A 20,734-nucleotide genomic window follows, 5' to 3' on the forward strand; every position below is an offset into this window, starting at 1 on the left:
TCTAGTTACAGCCTGTTCCTGTTTGACCTCGTTTAGATGACATCAGGTGCTGCTAATTAACCTGTAACTCATTTACAGGTACACACAGTGCCACCCCCCTGCGTCTGACACAGAACTGTTTTCTGTGTCAAATCTCCATTAATCTCAGCAAGCCCTGGGGAGCAGAACCTCACACTGAATGCAGCCATGCAGGACCCTTGCTCACGTGTTCACTTCCACTGAAGTTTACCAAGTTTACAGTTTACCAAGGCAATCTTTCCACCAGAGGAGCAGGAACGGCTACTTAATGAACACAAGCAGAGCTCTAACCTTCATTTGGGACTGACCTATCAGTGTCAGTGGATGAAAAATTATACCTGCACCACATTTTGGGAAATCCAAGAGGATTTCCTCTCCAAAGGATTCTGGAGATAAATGTGACATGCTGCAAAGAGGTCGGCCTGCACAAAGCTTCACAGACCTATTTCTGTAAAACGGGCCCTTTTGAACAGACAGGTCTGTGGAAAGAGAGGTAAAAAAAGCCCACAGCTTTTGATACAGATTAATCCATATCAAACTACAACATGCAACTGTTCTCCAAAGAACACAAAGTAAACACTGTGACCAACCTCCCAGCGTTGTGCCATGTACGTGTTTGTGAATGACCTGCTTCTTATCAAAGGGTAAACACTTCGTGTAAATATTAGCCAAAATTCTTCAGATTCCAATCACTTGCACAGTCTTCAGCACCTGATCCAGCTGTTCTGTGGGCCACCAGATTGAATGGCTCCTGGCTCCACGGGCAGCACTGTGCAGCGGCTCCCTGGGGGCTCCCGCAGCCCCATCCAGGACTTCCTGCACACAAACCCATGGGCACACCATGTGGATGACCCACACATTCCCACTGACTGCATCTCTGCTTCCCAGACGCATCACGTCTCAGCAGGAGCTGTTCCTCTGACCAGGCTCTGTAATATCCAGCAATTCCAGACGGATGTCTGCAGTCTTCAGATTCTGCCACTTTCACACGACTGCCAGAAGGGTGAGGGAAGGAGAAGGACGGCACAGCCACAAAAGCACAGCCCATCCTTGTGCCAGCAGCCCTGCAAGCCTTTCCCAGCTTTCCTTTTTTCCAAATAGATGCACTGCCTTTCTTTTGCCCCTCTACTTTACAATACTGAACTTTCAACTTTAGGTTTCAAACTTGCCTTGTAGGAGAGCAGCATATGAAGGTACCACCTGCAACATTCTCATCAGCCAACTGGAAAACACATCTGCTAATGAGTGTTTTCTAAAGTACCACATTCCCCACCCAGTGCCATTCCCAGGGTTATCACACAGGCTGCTGCCTGGGGGCTGCTGGGGAGATCATGCACCCAAACCAAACAAGGCTGCCTTACAGACACGCAGTGGGAAGAAAGTCAAAGCGCTGGGCGTTATTGAGACAGAGCTGAAATGGGATTGGGATGTGGCTGGTGCCTCTCAAGCGCACAGAAATAAACGTCACCACTGTTTGAGAAATGAGTTTCATGTAAAAGCCACAGACACAGACTTTTGGCTTTCTGGAGCCATGAGAAGTGTCCTGAGTAATTCAGAAGGGGATGAAAACAATACATTTTGATACCCTCTGGGCTGGCACAGCCCTTCCCAGCACCGTCACTGTGGACAGGAACGTTTGCCACTGGAATCCCACTTGAATTTGGCTGACAGAAGACTGCAACCCAAATAAAATGCTTCTGGGCCCAAGAGCCAGGGTCTGATCTCTGACCAATGATTTAATGAGGAAGATCAGGTTTGGCAATTCTCCACAGCCCTGTGAGAGACCTTTTTTTGAGCATCCAACAGAGTCTGACCTTTTAATCGGAGCAGTCACCCGCCACATTCTTCTCCATTGTCCTCAATTCACTGACTTTCCTCATTCAGCCTCAAAAATGTATCCTGACTTCCATCATCCTTACTCCCTAATCTGCTGAACGCCAAACAGTTCTCTTGTCAGAAATCACTACTTCATCCCCAAAACACACCTTTCCAGACTTTCCCATTCCAGCTCTTCTTCCTTCATCACAATTTTCCTTCTTTTTTCAGCTTGATCAAGCTCGCTTAATACCCAAAATGTGTTATCCAAGAACAGAAGGCAGAACACTGAACAGCACTAAACCAGAAGGTCTGATGACCTCATAATTTCAGAGAGAAGAAACAATTGTTGATTTTTACACGTGTGTATGGACCAGATCTTCTAACATCCAAGAAAACATAAAAGACAACTCAAACCAATTGCAAAGCTCTTGTTCCCTTCGCACTCATACCCTCCCAATAAGTTTAAAAGAATTAAGGCCATAGAACTACATTTTCTGCCCCTACTTGACTGAGTACAGAGAGACGACAAGTCTTGAATACATGGGGACACACTTGGAAGACTTTCTCCTTGATGGATAAGCAGTTCCCACATATTTTAGCAGACAGCCCAAACCAGCAGCACCCACAGATCAGAGCCAGCCATCCCCAAACTTCCACGAGAGCTCCAGGAGAGCTCCCATGCACTCAGACTTCAGGGAGGGTTGGCTGGCTAAGAAATGCTATGAAGTCATCTTCTGGACAGTGGTTTTCTGGCATATTCTTTCTTCTGTCCTCAGAAGCTTAATGGATGGCTCTGTCATTGCAACCCATGAGGCCCAGACCGAAAAAGTCTGCAATTTCAGTTTCTCTGCGCTGCAATTATGTTTTCCACAGACAAAGCTGTAAGGAGAGCAGGTGTGGATGCTCTGCTTCAACCAGTGTGACCCAGTGCTGGGCCAGGGGCAGTGCCCGCTCTCATCTTCTTGTTCTGACATAAGAACCAGAAGCCATTCCTTTCCAGCAGTCGCCTGTTCTCAGTCTCATTTATCCATGACTGTGGCTGCCGTTGGGCCAAGGGAGGCAGCAATGTAATCTCCAGTTGCAACAGAGCATTCCACTGGAAAAAACACCAAGTATATACAAGAAATATATTAGACCGGCCCACTTCTTTGGCAAGTGTTGCATTCAGGTATTTTCCCACATCTTTCATTTGGGCAAAGCTCATAGGTATTTATTCTTACTCACGCTAAACGCTGTTATCACCACTTTCCATAGCAATGAGGAACAAACCGAAGTGGAACTACATAGCAGTGTATGAGCACAAGTACAGTAGTGGGTTACAAGTTACTTGGGATCAAGGGCAGCAATTAACTGCTTGTGTGCCACTACAACCAGCTCTCAGACTACAAAACTGACAAGAAACCATGGAGAGAAAGGATCGGGGAAAGCATAAACAGAATTCATTCTGAGAACAAAGGCAGTAGGAGTCCCTTCAGGTATGGCCTTCTGCATTGAATCCATTCTGCAGAAACTTCCCCATCATGTTCCCTAACCAAGTGCCCACACCTTGCATCTCACCAGCAGCCCCATCACCCCAGCACTGCCCATGGCTGAGGATCATTAAGCACACTTCTCTAGGTAAAGCTGCCTCACCTTTTCCCTCCGCTCCCTCACACAGAGACAGACTTTATTCAGCAAAGAAACAGAACTTCGCAGGGCTGAGCAGTGCTCTCGTGTTGGGCTGACGGCTCTGGAGCTGCTGTATCAGACTGTCCACAACTTGTCCCTTACTGAGAGGTTTTACTCCTGGTATAAATCCAGTTACTATGTTCCATTCCATGTTTAGCCAAGAAAAGCCTCATCTTTCCTACTCAGACATGCACAGGATAAGCCCTGGCGAGTGGGAGGCCTCATATCATCACACATCCCTAAGGCTGCTCCAAACCCAGGTTAAACATTGCAAAATGTGGTTTTAATGTTTTCCAGGACACTTCCTGCTCCTTCATCTGCTTTGCTGCTGACTGCTGCAGAAAAAAATGCCTTTGGATGGGAGCAGATGGACTTTGGCAGCAGATGCTCTGGAAGCAACCAAGGGCAGAGTTAGCACTCGGTGAAAAGGATCCAGAGAAAGCACAACACGGACATTCCATGTTCCAGCATTGCCCTTCTTCCTCCTGCCAGATCCCATGAGCTCGTGTCTGGTGTGGGCATGCAGTGTGCCCACAGTCACCTTCTCTGCACACAGCCAGCAGCTCGGTGTGCCCCAGCCAGCAGGCAGTGCTCCACACCCCAACTGCAGGGAGCTGCAGGGAGGCAGCACAGCACTGCTGGAGGGAACCTACTGCCAAGGCACGGCCAGGTACATCTGACAGCACCCAAACCAGGTGACACCACATGGACTGCACAAAGCCACGCTCAGGTCCTTGCACCCGTGTCCTGCAGATGCTCTGTGACGTGCTACAAATGGTCACTGTGCAGGGGAAGAGAAATCTGCTTGTGCTGAGAGCCTGAGGACACTGACAGCCTGAAGACACTGAGCAGATAGCACGAACACACTCCCTGCAGATCCAAGATCTGCCCGTGGGGTTTCACAGAACCCTTCTCCTTCCCCAAATGCACGCATCCATCCATCAATTAAGGAGCAATTAATGAGTTCAGCTGGAAAAGCGCCCAAGAGGTGGCTCTGCTGTCCCTTACCTGGACCCCCACGTGCTGTGGTAGCTCAGGGCTGCTGGGTGGCTCCGCACACATTGCAGGCTCTGTGGCCGCATCCACACGCAGCCCCACTGCCTCACCTGCAGAAATCGCCCTTTGGTTTATTACGTCCCATCGTGCAGAGCATTACAGTCACAGTGGAAAAGAAAGAAAAGCAAACAGCAGGCGCAGCTATTTCATTATCTCACCAGTCAATTATTAACAGCAGCCCGTTTTCTGCCCAGCCTTTGGGCCGTGGCTCCCACGTGGCTGGAATTGAAACATTCCATGCAGATGCTGCCGAGGCCACAGCAGGGCAAGCGCTGCCCACCCCAACCCAGCACCAGCTCTGTGCTGTGCCAGCAGGGCGACCACTCTGTGAGCACAGGCCGGCTCAGAGCAGTCCAGGAGCCACGAGATGCCACCGCTGCCAGCCTTCCCTAAAGAGCACTGCTTCCAGAGGATGAATTGAAAAAGGATGGCACAATAAACGCCGAGGCGGTTCAGGGAAACACTGAGGTTGTGTTTTAAGTGCTGCAGGTTTGTGATTTTTATTTTTATTTTTTTTAAAGTGCTTTTTCTCATAAAAGCAGCACAGAAGATGCAGACTGAGGCTTTCATCTGCTTTGTGCGAGTGAAACAATTCAAGCCTCTGCAATAAATTCCTCCCTGCCTTCAAATCTATTTGCTGGAGCCTGATATTGCATTTATAACATCCTCATCTGGTGAGATGAATTCCAAATTGTTTCCAGCTGAGCTTAAAAAATAAGCCGATTTTATGCCACTATTTTTTCCTCAAACTAAGCTGCCAACTGGGCAATGTCACACAGGCAGCAGCTCTCCCATTTGTTCTCATGTATGGTCTCCCAGGGGAAAAATGGGGAAATCTTCAGATTTCTACCAAAAATAAAATAAAATAAACCCAAACACCCTGTTTGCCATGGCTATGTTCAGTGGTGAGAAGCAGCTAATTGCTCTCCAGCAGGAGCAGGATCCAGGGTTCAGCCCTCCATTTCTGTGCTCCAGCAGAGAACATGAGCTGCAGATCTGGTGATGGTGACTGAGAACAGAGAGCTGCTCCCAGCAAGTTACTGAGTAACCAGCTCCTGTTCAGTCACTGCCTGTAACAACATTTTCTGAAAGCAGTGACTCAGTATCTGAGGGAAGGAAGCCAGAAACAGGAGGTGAGGGGATGACTTCAAGGGGTCTGAGCCATGGGGGATACCTGCTGCACTGTGCAGTGCCCAGCTGGAGGAAAAGCAGAGTGCCTCAGGCACTGATCCCTGCCTCTGCCAGGCACTGCAAGGACAGCAACGTTCAGCAGCTAACCTGTTGGCTTCAGAAAGTTCAGTTCAGCTCCTGGATTTGCCAGAAATCTTTGCGAGCTTTGGCACTTGTATCAGGAGAGCTGCTAAGCCCTCAGAAGGCACCAAGGTTGTGAAGGCAGCGAAACCTTTCCTGAATACAGCAGAGCCCACACTGATCACCCTGGACAAAAGTTTCAGACACTGAAGTTCTATGAAATTCAAGCATCCTTAAAATGAAATGTGTTGGCAGGCATCTCCTGTGTGCAGGCTGGTGACAAGTAACGCTATTCTTCCCACACTGCTGAGGGGATAAATCCATTAAGAAGCGAGGGACCCACAGCCCCGACCCCTAAACCAGCACAACTCTTACTGGTAACTTAGAATAACATGGTATTATGCATACAATAATCACATTCACTAGTTAGTCCAAACCACAGATCACATGCCTCCTAATGCTCCTCCAAAACGACAGACCGGGCGCTCTGTAAAGAAGCTGTTAAGCTACAGACGCAGCCCACGATGGCATGCATCTCCCAGCAGGGCTGCCTGGAGGTGGGTGCTGCAGGGTCCAGGGCCAACAGGCACTGCAGCTCCTTCAGAGCTCCCAGCTGTCACAGTAAATCCACGTTGTGCAAATATTAACTATGAACCCTTCTCCCAGCCTCCGCACCAAATGCTGCAGGTTGGGCTGAACGCCCTTGGCCGTGTCCCCACATCCTCCTCAATGTGATGAGAGCTCACAGCGATCGCATGATGTGCAGCAGGGAGACCCCAAAGGAGAGGGCTTACAGGTGCTTCTGGCAATAACACTGCAATGCATGGGAAAAAGACAGAGAGCTCCCTCCTGTGCCATGCAGCCATGCACACAACAGCTGCTCCTCCAGCACCAGCAGGGAGTAACTGCACCCCTGGGAGATCATCACACCACGAGAAAGCACCCTAAGGTTTGTCATCCACAAACTTCCATGGTAGTAACAACAAATGGTCAGGAGTAAAGACCATTAAAGGGTTTTGTAAATACAACTGAGCTGAGATTCATTTTATTTGTCCTTGGGTTCCTGAACATTTACAGTGTCTTTCCAAACTCTTCTGTCAGAAATGGTGACACAGTGCATTTCTGAACTGGAAGCTGAGACACCTGGGAGCCCCTGGACTGACACAGCCTGTGTCCTCAGAGATGCATCTGATCTTGTAACATTCAGGGCACAGAGCTCAGCAGTGGCCATCAGTACAGCCCCCGACTGCTGCTCTGCCACAGGCACAGCACAAAAGTGCTTAGAAGCAGAAAAGCAGAAATCCATCTCTGGGACCAACCCTCACCTCTGAATACTGCTGTACAGAGCTTCTGCCTCAGGTTCCCACTGCTGGGGTGAGTTCTGCACATGCATGCAGCTCCTGAATACACTGAGCTGTATTTCTGGTTAAAATGCACAAAACAGCTGCAGCCAACAAAGAATGCTGCTGCCAGCTCACCTTAACAGCACCTGATGCTCTGCCACTCTCTTCTAGCACAAACCACGTAGCACCAACACCAACAAAGCAGCAGTGCTGCTGTAAGCCCATGCTGCTCCTGTAGGCCCCAAACCGTTGCACCACAGGTCAGAAAGCAAAACCCAGAGGGAGTGTTTGTTTGTGCAAACACAAACAGCAAATGCTACCCATAAAGCTGCAATCCACCCAGAGGGCTGTTACCTCTCAATGTTATTTTCATTACTTGGCATCAGCTGGGTTACAGATGGCTGCTCAGGGTTACCGGCTTCAAAAACTAGGTCAGTGGTAGCAGAAATAGGAAGAAAAACGTAACAATCTCAGGCTTTACCAACCCAAACCATCCGAATAACAGTGGCCTAACAGAGAAAATAATTTCCCTGAGAGTCCTCATTAACCCCAGGCCTGGCAGCCGCACTGCTGAGCGATCAGAGCAGTGCATGGGGCACAGGACTGGAGCATCGCTACAGATACACACTCAGTGCCTTTTACCATCACCCTGTAATTCCTGCAGGAGTTAATCCTGCTGTGTAACCTTACAGCAAACACACTCAGTGGCTCTCCAGCATTTCCTAAGATGTACTTAATTTTTTGTTAGCAGGTTATAGGCAAAAGGCAATATAATGGCACTACCGCTGCTCTAATTCATACAGACTTGCCCTGGACCAAAGACCAATGCCCCTTCATTCCTCCAGCCCCCAATTTCATACAAAGCATTCTGCAGCCAAAGCCACTCAGGGAGGCTTCCCCTGCCCTTGCTCCCATGGAGATGGTTTCCCAATCCCAGCAGTATGGGCAGTTTCAGCACACAGGGCTTCCAGCTGCAGTGTGGAGCAGAAGCAAACAGCTGAGTGCCAAGGAAAAGCAGGCACCAATGCCAGCAGTTACCTGAAATGTTGGTATTGCTGCCAAAGGCTTTGCATTGTGAAAGCACAGCCATGCTTACAGCAACAGAAACCTCTGCTGCAGGTTTTGACCGGGTCAGGTTATGGGATTTGTTCCCAGAAAATATGTAATTGTGGGTCTTTAGGTCAGAGCAATCAAATCATATTTGAAGGCCTGATTAGAAAAATAAAACCATGTTTAGCTGAACAAGTTTCCCAACTGAAAGCACGTTGTAAGCGTGTTTAAGTGCTAAAACTTCAGAGCCTAAGCTCTTTGAACCCGCAGAAGAATTCTTGGGGAACACCAAACATTGTATCACACAACACAGTGACAGTTTAGTGTCTTAATCCAAGGGCTTCAGCAGCCTGGATAGGCATACAAGGGGCTCAATGCCACTGTTTAGTGCAGTTTCTTTAACTAAGTGAACTTCATCGGGTACAGCTCATGCACTGCCAGAGACCCATGGGCCACAGCCAGGAAACTGCTCCAGTCACTGAAGTGCAAACTGTACCAATGGAAATAGCAGGCATGCAGGCACCTTGCTGCTGCTGGGGGCTGGATTGAAGAAGATAGCTTTTAGCATCCCCTACAGCAAAATACATTCAGTTTTCCATGACATTTATGACCACTTCCTAACGTCTAAGCCTCGTTTTAATAAGATCATACTAAACACAGTAAACATCTATTGAATAATCCGTATGTTTTACCTTTTTGTTTTACCTTTTTTAACCCAGCACATCCCATGCAAATACCTCAATAGCTTTATTTGTACAGAGAAGCAATGGGTAAGGGAGCTCTTGCACAATTAAAGGTACTGGGAGAAGAGGACAGAACCTCTAGAGCCACACTGGACCTTTCCTCACCATGGCTGCAGCTTGTGCAATTCCAGCAGATCCCACACTGCACTCACTCCCTCGGTGTGCTGCTGCTGGGAGGGGAGATACCATCCTCAGCCCTGCTGTTCCCATGTCCTCTGTGCCATCCCCAGCACCAGCCCATCCCTCCCAGCAGCAGCTCTAGTGTGCACTGGGTTCTGCACTGGGCTGAATTGGTTTGCTCGTTTAACAGAAGCTGCCCAGGAACTGATTTGGGATTGTTGCTGGTTTATTGAGCTGGATCAGCTCAGGGTGGCACAAACGTCAGAGTCAGCGCAAGCAGGGAGCAAAGAAGAATGCACTACTGGGTCAGAGCAGCACTGAGCAGCAGAACCAAGCAGAAACACACCCCGAGACAACTGCAGCAGCAGCAGCACTGCTGAGCTCCCTTCTGCACCACTGCAGCCTGGTGCTGAGCAGCCCAATTCCTGCAGCCCTTCCTCTGATCTGTGGCCACGTGTGCTATCAGCAGAGGACGGACCCTCCCTGTGGGTACCAAAGGTACCAACCTGTGCCCAGCACAGGCAGCCACAGCCCTGCTGCACGGCCACCTCGGCTCTGGTGCTGTAAAACCCTGAGCTCCACAGGCCGGCCAAGTGGAAGGGTGTTCGAACAAGCAGTGGGACATTTCTGTCCAACAAAAGCATCACCGCTCACAAGTTCTATGCTTTCTTTTTTTCCAGAGGTAATTATTGAGCCAGAATGTAAACGAAGCTTGTCACTGCATTTAAAGGAACGCTCGGGGATCGCACAGTGGCAGCAGTGAGGAGCAGCACAGGATGCTGCTCCACCACTTCCAAGGCAACCGAGGCCCATTTGTTTCTCTCTCAGGCACCGCAGAATGCAAGAGAAGTAAACAGAGAAGGACAGCAGGATTCCCCTGGGACAGGGGCCCGTGTGAGCAGCTCCCCAGCTGCTGCCTGCTCTGTGGTCAGGACAGGTTCCTCTCCTGCACTTAGAGAAATGAAGAAGTGAGGGGCTGGGGGACATCAGTAGGTTGGAAGGCAGATGCAGGCACTCTGCTTTCTCTCACAACACTCTAAAACAATGGTGTCTTTGTTATGGGGAGGCTAAATAAATAATGCAGCCATCAGATGACATAAGGAAAAGGAGCAATACCCAACTGAGTTCCAAATACAGGCTGGTGCAGCTCTGCCACCGTCGCAGGTAAATAAACAGCAGTGCGAGCCAGCAGTTTGCTGTTCTTTAAGGCAAAAAGTGCCCAGAGTTGATAGGAAGACATGACATGAAGATCCTTGGGTATTAACACAGTTCAGCCCTGGATGACAACTGGTAACATATTTCTTTTCCATATGCTTTCATCTACTGCACTGGAGTCGATGAGCACATGAACCCAGCAGGAGTGAAACCAATGGCTCTTGAATGCAGCTTTTGAAGAAAATCCATCCATCATGCAAGGCAGCTCAAGCACGTTTCAAGAAGTAGAAGCGCTGTTATTCTAACAACCAAACTCTAAAAAGAGTATCAGAGGTCTCCAAATAGACATCGCATCACATCACATCACTAGAGATGTGACACAGAGCTTTGCATGCAGGCCATCCACAGCTCCCAGAGCCACCCCTGGGATTCCCCTTAGAAGCACAGCACCACCCCCAGCTGCTGACAACACAGCAGCCCTCAGCTGTGCTCCATCTCTGTGTCACCACCATCATGTGTGGGTGGAGCGAAGGGCTCTGCTTACACAGGGAAGAGGAGAAGCAGTGCAAAGTGGAACACAGCAGAATAGGAGAGCACTGAGAGCAGAGCAGCAGGGCAGGGAAACAGCAGAAAAGGCCATCACAGCAAGGAAGCTTAAAAGAAGCATGAGCAGAGGGGGAAATAAATCAACAGGAGTGCTGTTCTGGAAGAGAATGGAGAGGAAGACAAAGATCATATGGAAACTAGAAGAGCCTAACTTGGCTGGGCAAAGAGATCAGCACTTGGAACCAAGAAAGTGACCATATCTCTTGCTGACAAGTCCATAGCTTTTAACAGTCATAGTGACTTACAGTTGCATGTTTACACTGATTATTTACATTCATTCTCTTTACATTTGTCCTGCATTTCATTCACTGCACGAGGAGTCTCAGAGCTCAAGCGCTGCACGCCCTGACAGCGAGTCCAGGCACTGCCATCATCTGCACATCAAAAGGCCACAAATAGCTCGTTCTCAAACACAAAGCCTACACCCACACATACACAGAATAGAAAATGTAAATCCTGTATCACTTGTGGTAACGCACAGGACTGGATTTGGGTGGGATTTTCTCATTGCCCAACCTCCACTCCGTGCACAGCCAGAGGAACCTGAGGTTACCAGACACCCCCAGGAGTGGTGCAACCAACTTCACCCCCAGCTCAGCCCATTCATTCTGACTCCCCACAGTATTCAGTGCCTGAACCCTCAGCCTCTCTAAGCCACAGAATCATCTCTTTCCTGATAGGAAAAGAATCTTCCAGGAAATGTTCCTGTCATGAAATATTTGAACACATTTGTTCACTTTTGAAAACGTACAAAATTAACATGAAGTTCCATTAAGCTCAGCTGGATCTCCAGGTCTGCCACACGCCTGCAGAAATGGTGAGCTGATGTCACAAGAGCAGATGATGAAGAGGAAGGTGACAGAAACTGGAACGTGTTTAAGGACTGAGCTAAGTGTATGAGACTTGGCACCATATTTCTAACACAGTCTTTCCTTTGCAAATAACTTCTACAGAAATTAAAACTTGATTTTAATAACTAAGGTTAGGAAAACATCACAAACAAAAAGGAACTAACTGCAATTAGCTCTTTTTTCCCCTCCTCGTTGCTTTTAGCTGTCTGTATGAAAATCATCCATGCCTATAATTATGTTTAAAGAACATTCACTGAACTCCTGTTCCATTTGTGTCCGCCCAACCCCTCCCAGCCCCACTCCCACCCTCCCAGCTCTGCCAGGTCCTGGCACACAGTCAGTGGCAGAGCCCACAGTTCCAGTGTGGCCGATGCCCACCAGGAGCCCACAGTGGCAGTCGAGCTCTGGACCTGAAGGCATGGGCTGGAGGCAGCCGGGTCATTTGTCCCTTGGGATGAGCCCAGCGTCAGCCCAGCCATGGCTGGGAGCTCCTGGAGATTCCAACAGGATAAAGACAATCCTCAGACATTTAAGGTGTGCATTTCTTGGTGATTATTAATTGGCCAGACCTGGGAGGCTCTTCAGAAGGAAGAACAAAAGTGCATCCCTAATGCAAATCCATGCAAAACAAAAATTAATTCCCTTCTCCAAAGCATGGGAAATGCAGCTGTTCAGCGACAGCTCAGAGCTACTGAAAATAGGCAAGACAGCATTTTATGCTCTAAGATCATTGTTAGGGACACGGGGTTTGTTCTATTCACGTTGTCCCAAAAACCCAGACCGAGCAAACAGCCAGAGTACAAATTATCAGCTGAAACAAACTCCAGCAAAGTCAGAACAAGGCAGCAAGCAGGTTCAACTCCAAAGCTGACTTTGCTGTTCAAAGAACAGGAGGGTTCAACTCTGAAGCACAGCAGTATGGCAGCACAGCAGCAGGGCAGCACTCCCACATCCCCAGCCCTGCGTGTGCTCAGACTCGCAGCTCAGCACCAAACCCAGCAGACAAGAGGCAGCATCAGAGCGCACAAAACCTCCCAGGTGGATTCATAAGAAAATCATTTGCATCTGCTCTCACCAAACAAACCACTGGAAAGTCTCCTGGGATTTTCTCCCCCTCCCCTGCAAACAGCTCTCCTTCCCAGCCACACCTCTGCCCGGTTTGTTCACCTTGGATTTCTGTTTTTCAGCTGTATGCTCAGGTCGGTTCACAAGTTTTAACTGTAACGTTTTCCCATAGACTTTCACTCCGAAGCACACACTGCTAAGAGATACTACACAAATGCAACACTTCCGAACATCGTACAGCACGGCGCTCGGGAGTTCAGCTCGGAATTGCTCAGCTCACAGCAAATTGCTCAGCTCACAGCAGTGCAGTGCATTCGCTCCGCTCCATCCCGGCGCTCAACAGACCTGTGCTGCTCAAAGGAGACCCCGCAATGCCCGGCCCGGGATGTCCGCAGGAATTAGCGATGCAGCTCAGGCCGTGACCACAAAGATTTGAAAGCCTCCTGCTGAGGACGGCACAAACAAGCCACGTTGGTGCACAGCAGAGCCGCCTTAGCCGTGTAACGCCGCTTATTCTAATCTACAAAAGGGCTCTTTTCGCCGCGGAGATAACATCACATAGATACAATCATCTTTAAGACCATTTTAGCAGCCAACAGGACAGCGTACCTTTAGCGTTGGACAGATGAGGCCCCTTTCCAGCTGGGACCGCTTCAGGCAGGAAGGAGTCAGCGTCCTGCGCTGCCAGCATCGGCTGCCCGCAGTAATCCACACGGCAGCCCTCGAAAGCGCTCCTTCAGAACTTCCCCGAGCACCTCAGGGCTCACCGGCCCTCCTCCAATCGCTGCATGAGCGATCCCTCCCCCTCCTCCCTTCCCAAACCCATCCACCTCCGTCAGTCCCAAATCACTTTCAGATGGGTAACGCGCTCTCAGCGCTCGGACCCGAGCAGCGCAATTCACGGAGCGGAGCCGGAGCGGATCCCGCTCAGCTCAACGCCCGCAGCGCTGCGAGCGCCCGGCCGCGGGGAGGCACGGAGGTGGGGTCAGGGGAGGCAGCTGGGAGCGGGAGCTGCTGGGCCGAAAGGAAGAGAGCCTCCCACATACAACACACACATACAACACACCACACACACACATACGGACACGGGGAAAGAGCGGAGCGGCTGCCTCGAAGTCGTGGGAACGGGCAGCGCTGGGCAGAGTAACGGCATGGGTTCCCTTCCGCGGAGTTCCGAGCTGCCCCGATGGGCTGCCTTACAGTTCAGAGCTTTTCTCGCTGGGGGTCACACAAGGACACACGTGGCAGCCCAACAAAACCAACAATTTCCTACCTTACAGCCATGACCCGGTCGCAATGATTGCCGGCTGCTAGAATGGCTGGAATTGCTGCTTCATTGAAAAACGATTTGAAAAATCTGAGAAACCTCACATGTGGGTGCTGTTATTTACCTGGCCCCTTTGCTGCCCCAGGCCGGGTGACAGCAGCAGGATCACTGCTGTCTGGTGATGCTTGCAAGTCCCTTCCAATGAACCGATCTGAGGACGTGGCAGATCTCAGCTCCGCAGCACACAGAGACAGGAGGAGGAATGCCAAGCATCAGCCCCCATCTCCTGGCTTGTCAGTTTATTTGGGTTTTTATCCTTCCCGTTTCTAAAGAAAAAGTAAAATAGAAAGGGAGAAGGACTTCTGCAAACCTATTTCTGTGTTTATTAGGAGTGCTTTAGTTTGTTTTTAATGACTCTAACCCAAATCGTGCACCTGATGACAGCACTGCATGGTATCACTGTACAGAGAAACCACACTAACAGCAGCATCCCAACCAGCACAGCAAAGCCAGCACCTCACCTCCTACCTTCCTCTTTAACAAAGGGCAGAGCCTGAGCTGCCTCCCAGCCCCGGATGGATTGAGCAGCAGGGGAATGAGCTCTGTCATTCTTTTTTAATGAATATCTGATTACAACGGGGAGAGACCCAGCAGCTTCTGTGCTGTATTTGCTGAGCGGGTGAGGCTGAGTGCCGTGCTTGAACTCTGAATATCAACATTTATCACCTATCATCACATGGCTGATGGGAAACAACGCATGCATGAGTTGTAAACCAAGGTTTCAGTACAGAGGAGCTGTAAGTGAGCACTCCAAAGCACGTACCTTCACTGCAGCACAACTGACAAAGCCAAGCAGCCCCAGCAGCCCACGAGCAGAGGAGGGCCGGGCTCCATTCCAGCGACCAAAGGAGGGCTGCCCTGTGCCAGGAGGTTGTTTTCACTAAGGGTGAAGTACAGCTTTTCTCACACCGCTGCCTATTCAGTCACCAAACTCGTGTATTAAATGAACCAACTGACCGCCCTGCCAAGAACAGTTACTAATTCCAGGGGTACAAAGGGCCCACGGGGTCTCTCCTCAATGCTGTGCTACATGCTTAGCTTCCAGCGCTGCTGGCAACGCATCCAAAGGAGCAGCAGAGCACTTCTGCAGCACGCCCTGCTCCTGGCATGGAGAAGTGCAGCTCATCTCAGCACTGCACGCAGCAAGCTTTGCACTCAGAGCAGCACACAGCTCCACAGCAGGCACTGAGCTCAGTTACAGCGTGAGTGCAGTTAGCTATGGGTCTGCAGCGTTATTAAGGGACCTTACAGAGAGCACCTGGTGCTTCTTGTATTTCACAGCGCCCTGAATCAGCTCAGCAAGCCCAAGTGAAGCACTTTGTTGGGACAGAACCAGCTGCACCTGCAATCAATGCTTTCTCTCTCTTGTGGAAGCATACAAATGTCATTATCTAACACAGGGCAAAGCCACAAGTCTTCTCTGCTGTATCAAAATTCAAAGACAGCTGTTTGTTTGTGATAGTACAAATATGGTACTTGGTGAGGAAAAAAGAAAAGATGTTGGAGAGCAGCTAAAATAGTCATGGAATGGCAGAAACCATCATCGCGTTTGTCTGACACTGACACAGAGAGGGAATGGTTTACAAGCACAGGAGAGCAGCAGATCAGCTCGTCATGTGTCACTGAAGGATGTACTTTTAAAATGAACCAACCTCATCCAAAGCTGCGTTGCACAGATGGCCTTAGATCTGATGGAATCCCATGGTACCTTCCATCACAGTCAAAACAGCTTTAAGAGATCTAAGGAAAAAGGTTACGTTGTTTCACATCAGAGATTGTTATCTGAATTAACCTTCCACTGAAATGAAAGAATTCTGGAAGTAAATCAGGCATCCCCTGAACGAGCACTCCTTACTTAGAAGCCCTAAGATGTGAAAGCCAGATTACAGGTGGCACTTCTCTAGATTACCAATAGCACAGCTCTAATTAAAGGCACCTGGCATGAAAACATTTCCTTACACATTTCCTTATTAAATAAAACAAGAATCCATCCTTTTCAAATCCTGCAAGAAGAGTTTCTAAGCGCTCCGAGCACTCAGTGCTTCTCCAGATGGAGCCTTCGGGAGCATCTTATACACGTTGAGCGATGACAACCGGCGTTGTTGCTGCACTTTCTTTAAAACCTAACCCACCAACACCGGAATCCCCGCGGCTGGCATCTCTTCTCCTGCCGGCTCCCCCTGCGGGCCGATCCACGAACAGCCGCGTATCGCAGCTCAGCGGGCGGAAAAGTTTAACGCTGAGCAGCGGGGTTTGGAGGTGAGACGCTTCCACGTGCGAAGGCTCAGCCCGGCCGCACGCACACACGTGTGTTGCACAGCCAGCTGCGGAGCTTTGCCTTCGGTTTCTAATCGCAGAGAAATCTCACACAGCTGAAACGTATAAAAGGGCTCGTGCTCGCGGGGTTTTTTTCTTGAATGTCTTTGGGGGAGGCGTCGTTAGGCTGCGGCTCTGAAGAGCATGGCGGGTACCTGGAGGATCTGCGTTTGTTTCTATTGCTGCCTTCACTGGCTTTCTTGTAGCATCCAGTGCTCCCCCCGCTCCAGGGATCGTGCAGCTCCTGACAAACTCTCCGGGCTCCCGGGAGCTCCTGAGCTCAGCCAGCTCCACCCGCTGCTGCGGCTGCCCCACGGCGTGAGCCGAAGTTATGCCCTCCTGCCCCCCCTGCTCAAAGTGCTGACCGACCAGGGACGTCAGAGCTGGGAAAGCGGGACCCCCAGGCTCCAGCCGGACTCCCGAGCCCTGCGGTACATGAAGCGGCTGTATAAGATGTATGCCACCAAGGAGGGGATCCCGAAGGCCCACAGGAGCCACCTCTATAACACTGTTCGACTTTTCACCCCGTGTTCCGAGTGCCAGCACCGCCACAGGGATCTGATTACAGGTAGGTGTGGAGCCTCCCAGCTCAGACTGCTGTAGGCGTTTTGGTTTTGAATAGGCAATCTCGTGCCAACGTATCCTAAATACAGCACCAGAAAGCAGTGGTCTGAATCTGAACCAACTTCCGAAAGTGAATTTTAAGGCTGCTGTTAAAATTTGTAACTTTAGATGAAAAATCATTAACATAAACCATATTGTAAGTTCATTAAGATCCATAGAGCCCTCATCTGACTCTAAATCCTTTGCTCTCTGTGAGTTTGGGGATCCCTTACTGCACTTGTGTGGTCACAAGGAACAATTTCTAACTCAGAGGGAAAGAGGCAGTGCTGAGCAGTGAGAGAAGCAGTGTGCTGAGCATTCAGCTCCACGCCTGGAGAGAGGGCCAGCACAGGGCTTCCCCAATCCCAGAATGAGATGGCAATCCCACTAAATACAAATAACATCATGGGAAATGACAAGAACAGCGTATCCTGCAGTAGGGATGAATGAGACAGAAACATGCATTCAAAATAGCTTAGAAGCTGTCCTTTCTGCTTTGTAAGAGAAAAGCAAACTGACAAAAATGACTTTCTGCTTTGCTGTTAGTCAGAGTCACTGGCAGCTGTTGGTCAGCAATATGCGAGCAGGGAGAATAACTGCAGTTAATGCTAAAAACCTGAAGTTTTAAAGGGAACCTGGCGGCACACCTTTAAAACTGACACTATTTCATTTTATGGTTTTCTGTACAATTCAAAGCGTCTGGTTCCTCTTTCCCCTTCCCAGAACTGAAAGGACAACTGCCAATTTTGTGTGCTGCTCCTTACCTGCATGCTAATGCCTCTTAAAAGCCTTGGGCCGCCTTGGTGTTGTTGGTAACGTTTGGTTCTGACCTAAGCAGACATTCCATATAACAAAAATACAGGCATCTAAATTGGTTTCTTCTGCTGCTTAACGATGTCTGATTATCCACTGTGCCGTAGCATTTATGTACAGGTGACAAATCAGGATGCACTAACTGCAAGATCTGTTTCCCTTCTCAGGAGACTTTCACTCGGTGGATTTGCTCTTCAACCTGGATCGTGTCACTGCTCTCGAGCACTTACTCAAGTCTGTCTTGCTCTACTCATTTGACACCTCGGTTCCCACTTCTTCCTTTACGTGCACGTGCCATTTGTCTGTGAAGGAGCATGACTTTTCTAGCCAAGTATGTCCCAGCGTTTCGCACTCCGTAGCGTTTAGCCTGCACTTTGAAGTTAGAAAGCGCAAGTGGGTTGAGATTGATGTGACTTCTTTTCTGCAGCCTCTCATTGCTACTAACAGGAGGAATATTCACATGGCTGTGAACTTCACTTGTCTTTTGGGTAACCCGCAACATAACACTGAACAGGATAATCTCATTAACATGGCTCTGGTCCCCCCTTCTCTCCTTCTTTACCTAAACGATACCAGCGAGCAAGCTTATCACAGGTGGAACTCACTCAGACACAGAAGGAAAAGCCCGGTTCGGCCCAAGCAGAGGAGCAGCCTGTTTGCTGCTGTGCCAGGGGGCGAAGGAAGAGAGAACACGCAGGGTAAAAGGGCATCTCGGCATCGAAGGGCAGAGAATCTGAAGGAAGCTCCAGCAACTCCGCCTCAAAATTTGAGTGAATATTTCAAACAATTTCTGTTTCCTCAGAACGAGTGTGAGCTCCACAGCTTCCGTTTAAGCTTCAGCCAACTGAAGTGGGACAAATGGATCATAGCTCCACATCGGTACAGCCCTCAGTACTGCAAGGGCGACTGTCCCAGGGCGGTCGGGCACCGCTACGGCTCTCCTGTGCATACAATGGTGCAGAACATCATCTATGAGAAACTGGACTCCTCTGTTCCCAGGCCCTCCTGTGTTCCTGCTGAATACAGCCCTCTGAGCGTCCTGACCATAGAGCCCGATGGCTCCATAGTCTACAAGGAATACGAGGACATGATAGCTACTAAGTGCACTTGTCGGTAGTGGGTGTCCCCTCAGCTGCTTCACGCTTAGTTTGGGTGTTTTGCATTCTCCAAATACTTGTAGCATTTGTGTAATTCTAGCAGCTCTTTCAAACTGAATAGGATTTAGCGTGGGATAAGAGGGTGTTTATATAATAGCACTATTTTTGTAGCCACTCGGTCTCTCTAGAACGTGAAAATAAATGTAAATATCTTTTTATTGGAATAATCTTGCATTTGAACAGAAGTGGTTTCAACTACCAGATGCCTATTTTAAGCTGTTTTGTTACAGATTTAATAATAAATAAAACAAATGCTTATCACTCGTATCACTTAAATTCAGTGTCTGCTAGTCTTCCTCTGTATAAAGAAATCCTTTGTAGTGATGCTTCTGCTAAGCTTCTAGGGAAAGAGGAAAGGTTAATATTAAAATTACCTTCTCAGTATTTCATTATTTTTCCTTTCCAAATTTCCAATTCCCCCAGCACTTTTCTTGTAGGAATGTTGCAGAAAATGCTTATTGGAGGCTGAGAACTCAAGCTAAGGGAACTTTGGCTGCAGCTCACACAAAGGACTGCTTTCGTAGGGATTTTTTAATAGAAGAATGCAGCTCTGCTTTGTGTGGTTTTTTGTTTTTTTTTTTTTTTTTTCAATAGCTAAGAATAGCTTTTCAAACAATTTGTGAATGCGTTGTTGCATAAACTCTTCCATTCCCTACCAATCCCTAACATTGGATCGTGACAAAGTTCTATGTTGCTTGGCCTGGGCACGCAGCCTGGGGGGGAAGCACAGCACCCAAAGGGGCTGCACGTGGCTCACAGCACACTGCAGGGCAGCAGGAGCACTTCAGGGCCTCTGCGTGAGCCTGAAGGCGGTGTGGAGCTGTGATGCTGCCTGGCACAATGCAGCCTCTGCTGATTGCGTTAGCCTGGGGCTGCTGCACTAAAAATAGTGCTTGCTTTGGCTCAGTGTGAGGGTACGTGATTCTATGATTCTATACATCTTACCAAGAGCTCAAGGCAAAATAGCACCAGGTCAGCGCTGTATTTGATTGGGTTGGAAAAGGGTTCCTTGCTTAAGAAGTGTCACTCCCACCAGTTCATTTCAAATGATGGGAATTCAGCTCCGCCAAACATTTGTTTATTTAAAGTGGTTTCCTTTCAAATGATCTCTGTGGTTCTTTTCTCAGTGATAAATTCTGGCAACATCCTTTGGTGACTTCTTCTCACAGCATTTTTGTGGGGACTGAAGAGATCGGGTGCGCTGCAGCTGATTCAGCAGAAATAACTATGGAGGTGTAAAACAAGGTTACTGGGTCTTCAGCACGAGTGTGAAAGAGCAAATTCAAGAGAAAGCATTCAGGCTACGGAAGCTGCAGAATACAGTCACAGGAATGTGTAACCTCGTATCAGAAACCTGCGGTGGATTACAGGGCTCATCCCGCGCCGTGTGACAGCACAGCCCTGCAGCACTACACAGCGGTGCAACAGCGGATCTCGGCTGAGGAGGCGCAGAACTGTGAGCGTCGTTACCGCCCTCGCGGCCCACCGCCACGGCGCCCAGGCCTTTACCACCCTCAGCAGCTCCAGACGCCTCGCTCTTCTCCTTTCCTCTTCCCTGCAAAGCCAGCAGAAGCTGCGCTTTTAACGGAGCTCATTAGCGTGTGTGGGGCTGTTAGATGCGACAGGGCAGCGGGACGAGCTCCGCGGCCGCCTGCAGCCCTGAGGAGAGCGGCTGAGGGCGGGGCCTCGCGCACGGGGGCGCGCAGCGCCAGTGTAACCCATAGTAACCAATGGTAACCCGTGGTAACCAACGGCCACCGCGCGGCCCGGAAGC

At 49.4% G+C, this 20,734-nt stretch overlaps 2 protein-coding genes across 8 annotated transcripts in view; one reads left to right on the forward strand and one right to left on the reverse strand.

The window, feature by feature from the left end:
• SHROOM1 (shroom family member 1) overlaps window positions 1-13,727 on the reverse strand; it is a 28,396-nt gene extending 14,669 nt beyond the window's left edge. For 2 of the 7 annotated variants that reach the window (XM_048961138.1, XM_048961134.1), the window contains exons 1-2: window positions 4,513-4,686; window positions 2,341-2,932 (exon numbers count right to left, since the gene is read on the reverse strand). The gene's annotated coding sequence lies outside the window, so the exon portion shown is untranslated. Of the gene's footprint in view, window positions 1-608; window positions 2,933-4,512; window positions 4,687-13,353 lie in introns of those variants that run through there. The other 5 variants (XM_048961139.1, XM_048961136.1, XM_048961137.1 and 2 more) reach the window with 3 other exon arrangements.
• A 2,386-nt stretch (window positions 13,728-16,113) lies between these two features.
• GDF9 (growth differentiation factor 9) lies at window positions 16,114-19,566 on the forward strand. The gene is made up of 2 exons (XM_048961146.1): window positions 16,114-16,955; window positions 17,971-19,566. The coding sequence occupies exons 1-2, from the start codon at window positions 16,532-16,534 to the stop codon at window positions 18,918-18,920; spliced, it is 1,374 nt and encodes a 457-aa protein (XP_048817103.1). The 5' UTR covers window positions 16,114-16,531; the 3' UTR covers window positions 18,921-19,566.
• The last annotated feature ends 1,168 nt before the right edge of the window (window positions 19,567-20,734 follow it).

Source organism: Lagopus muta, chromosome 14 (assembly GCF_023343835.1).
Source record: "Lagopus muta isolate bLagMut1 chromosome 14, bLagMut1 primary, whole genome shotgun sequence".
Classification (NCBI taxonomy): Eukaryota; Metazoa; Chordata; class Aves; order Galliformes; family Phasianidae; genus Lagopus; species Lagopus muta.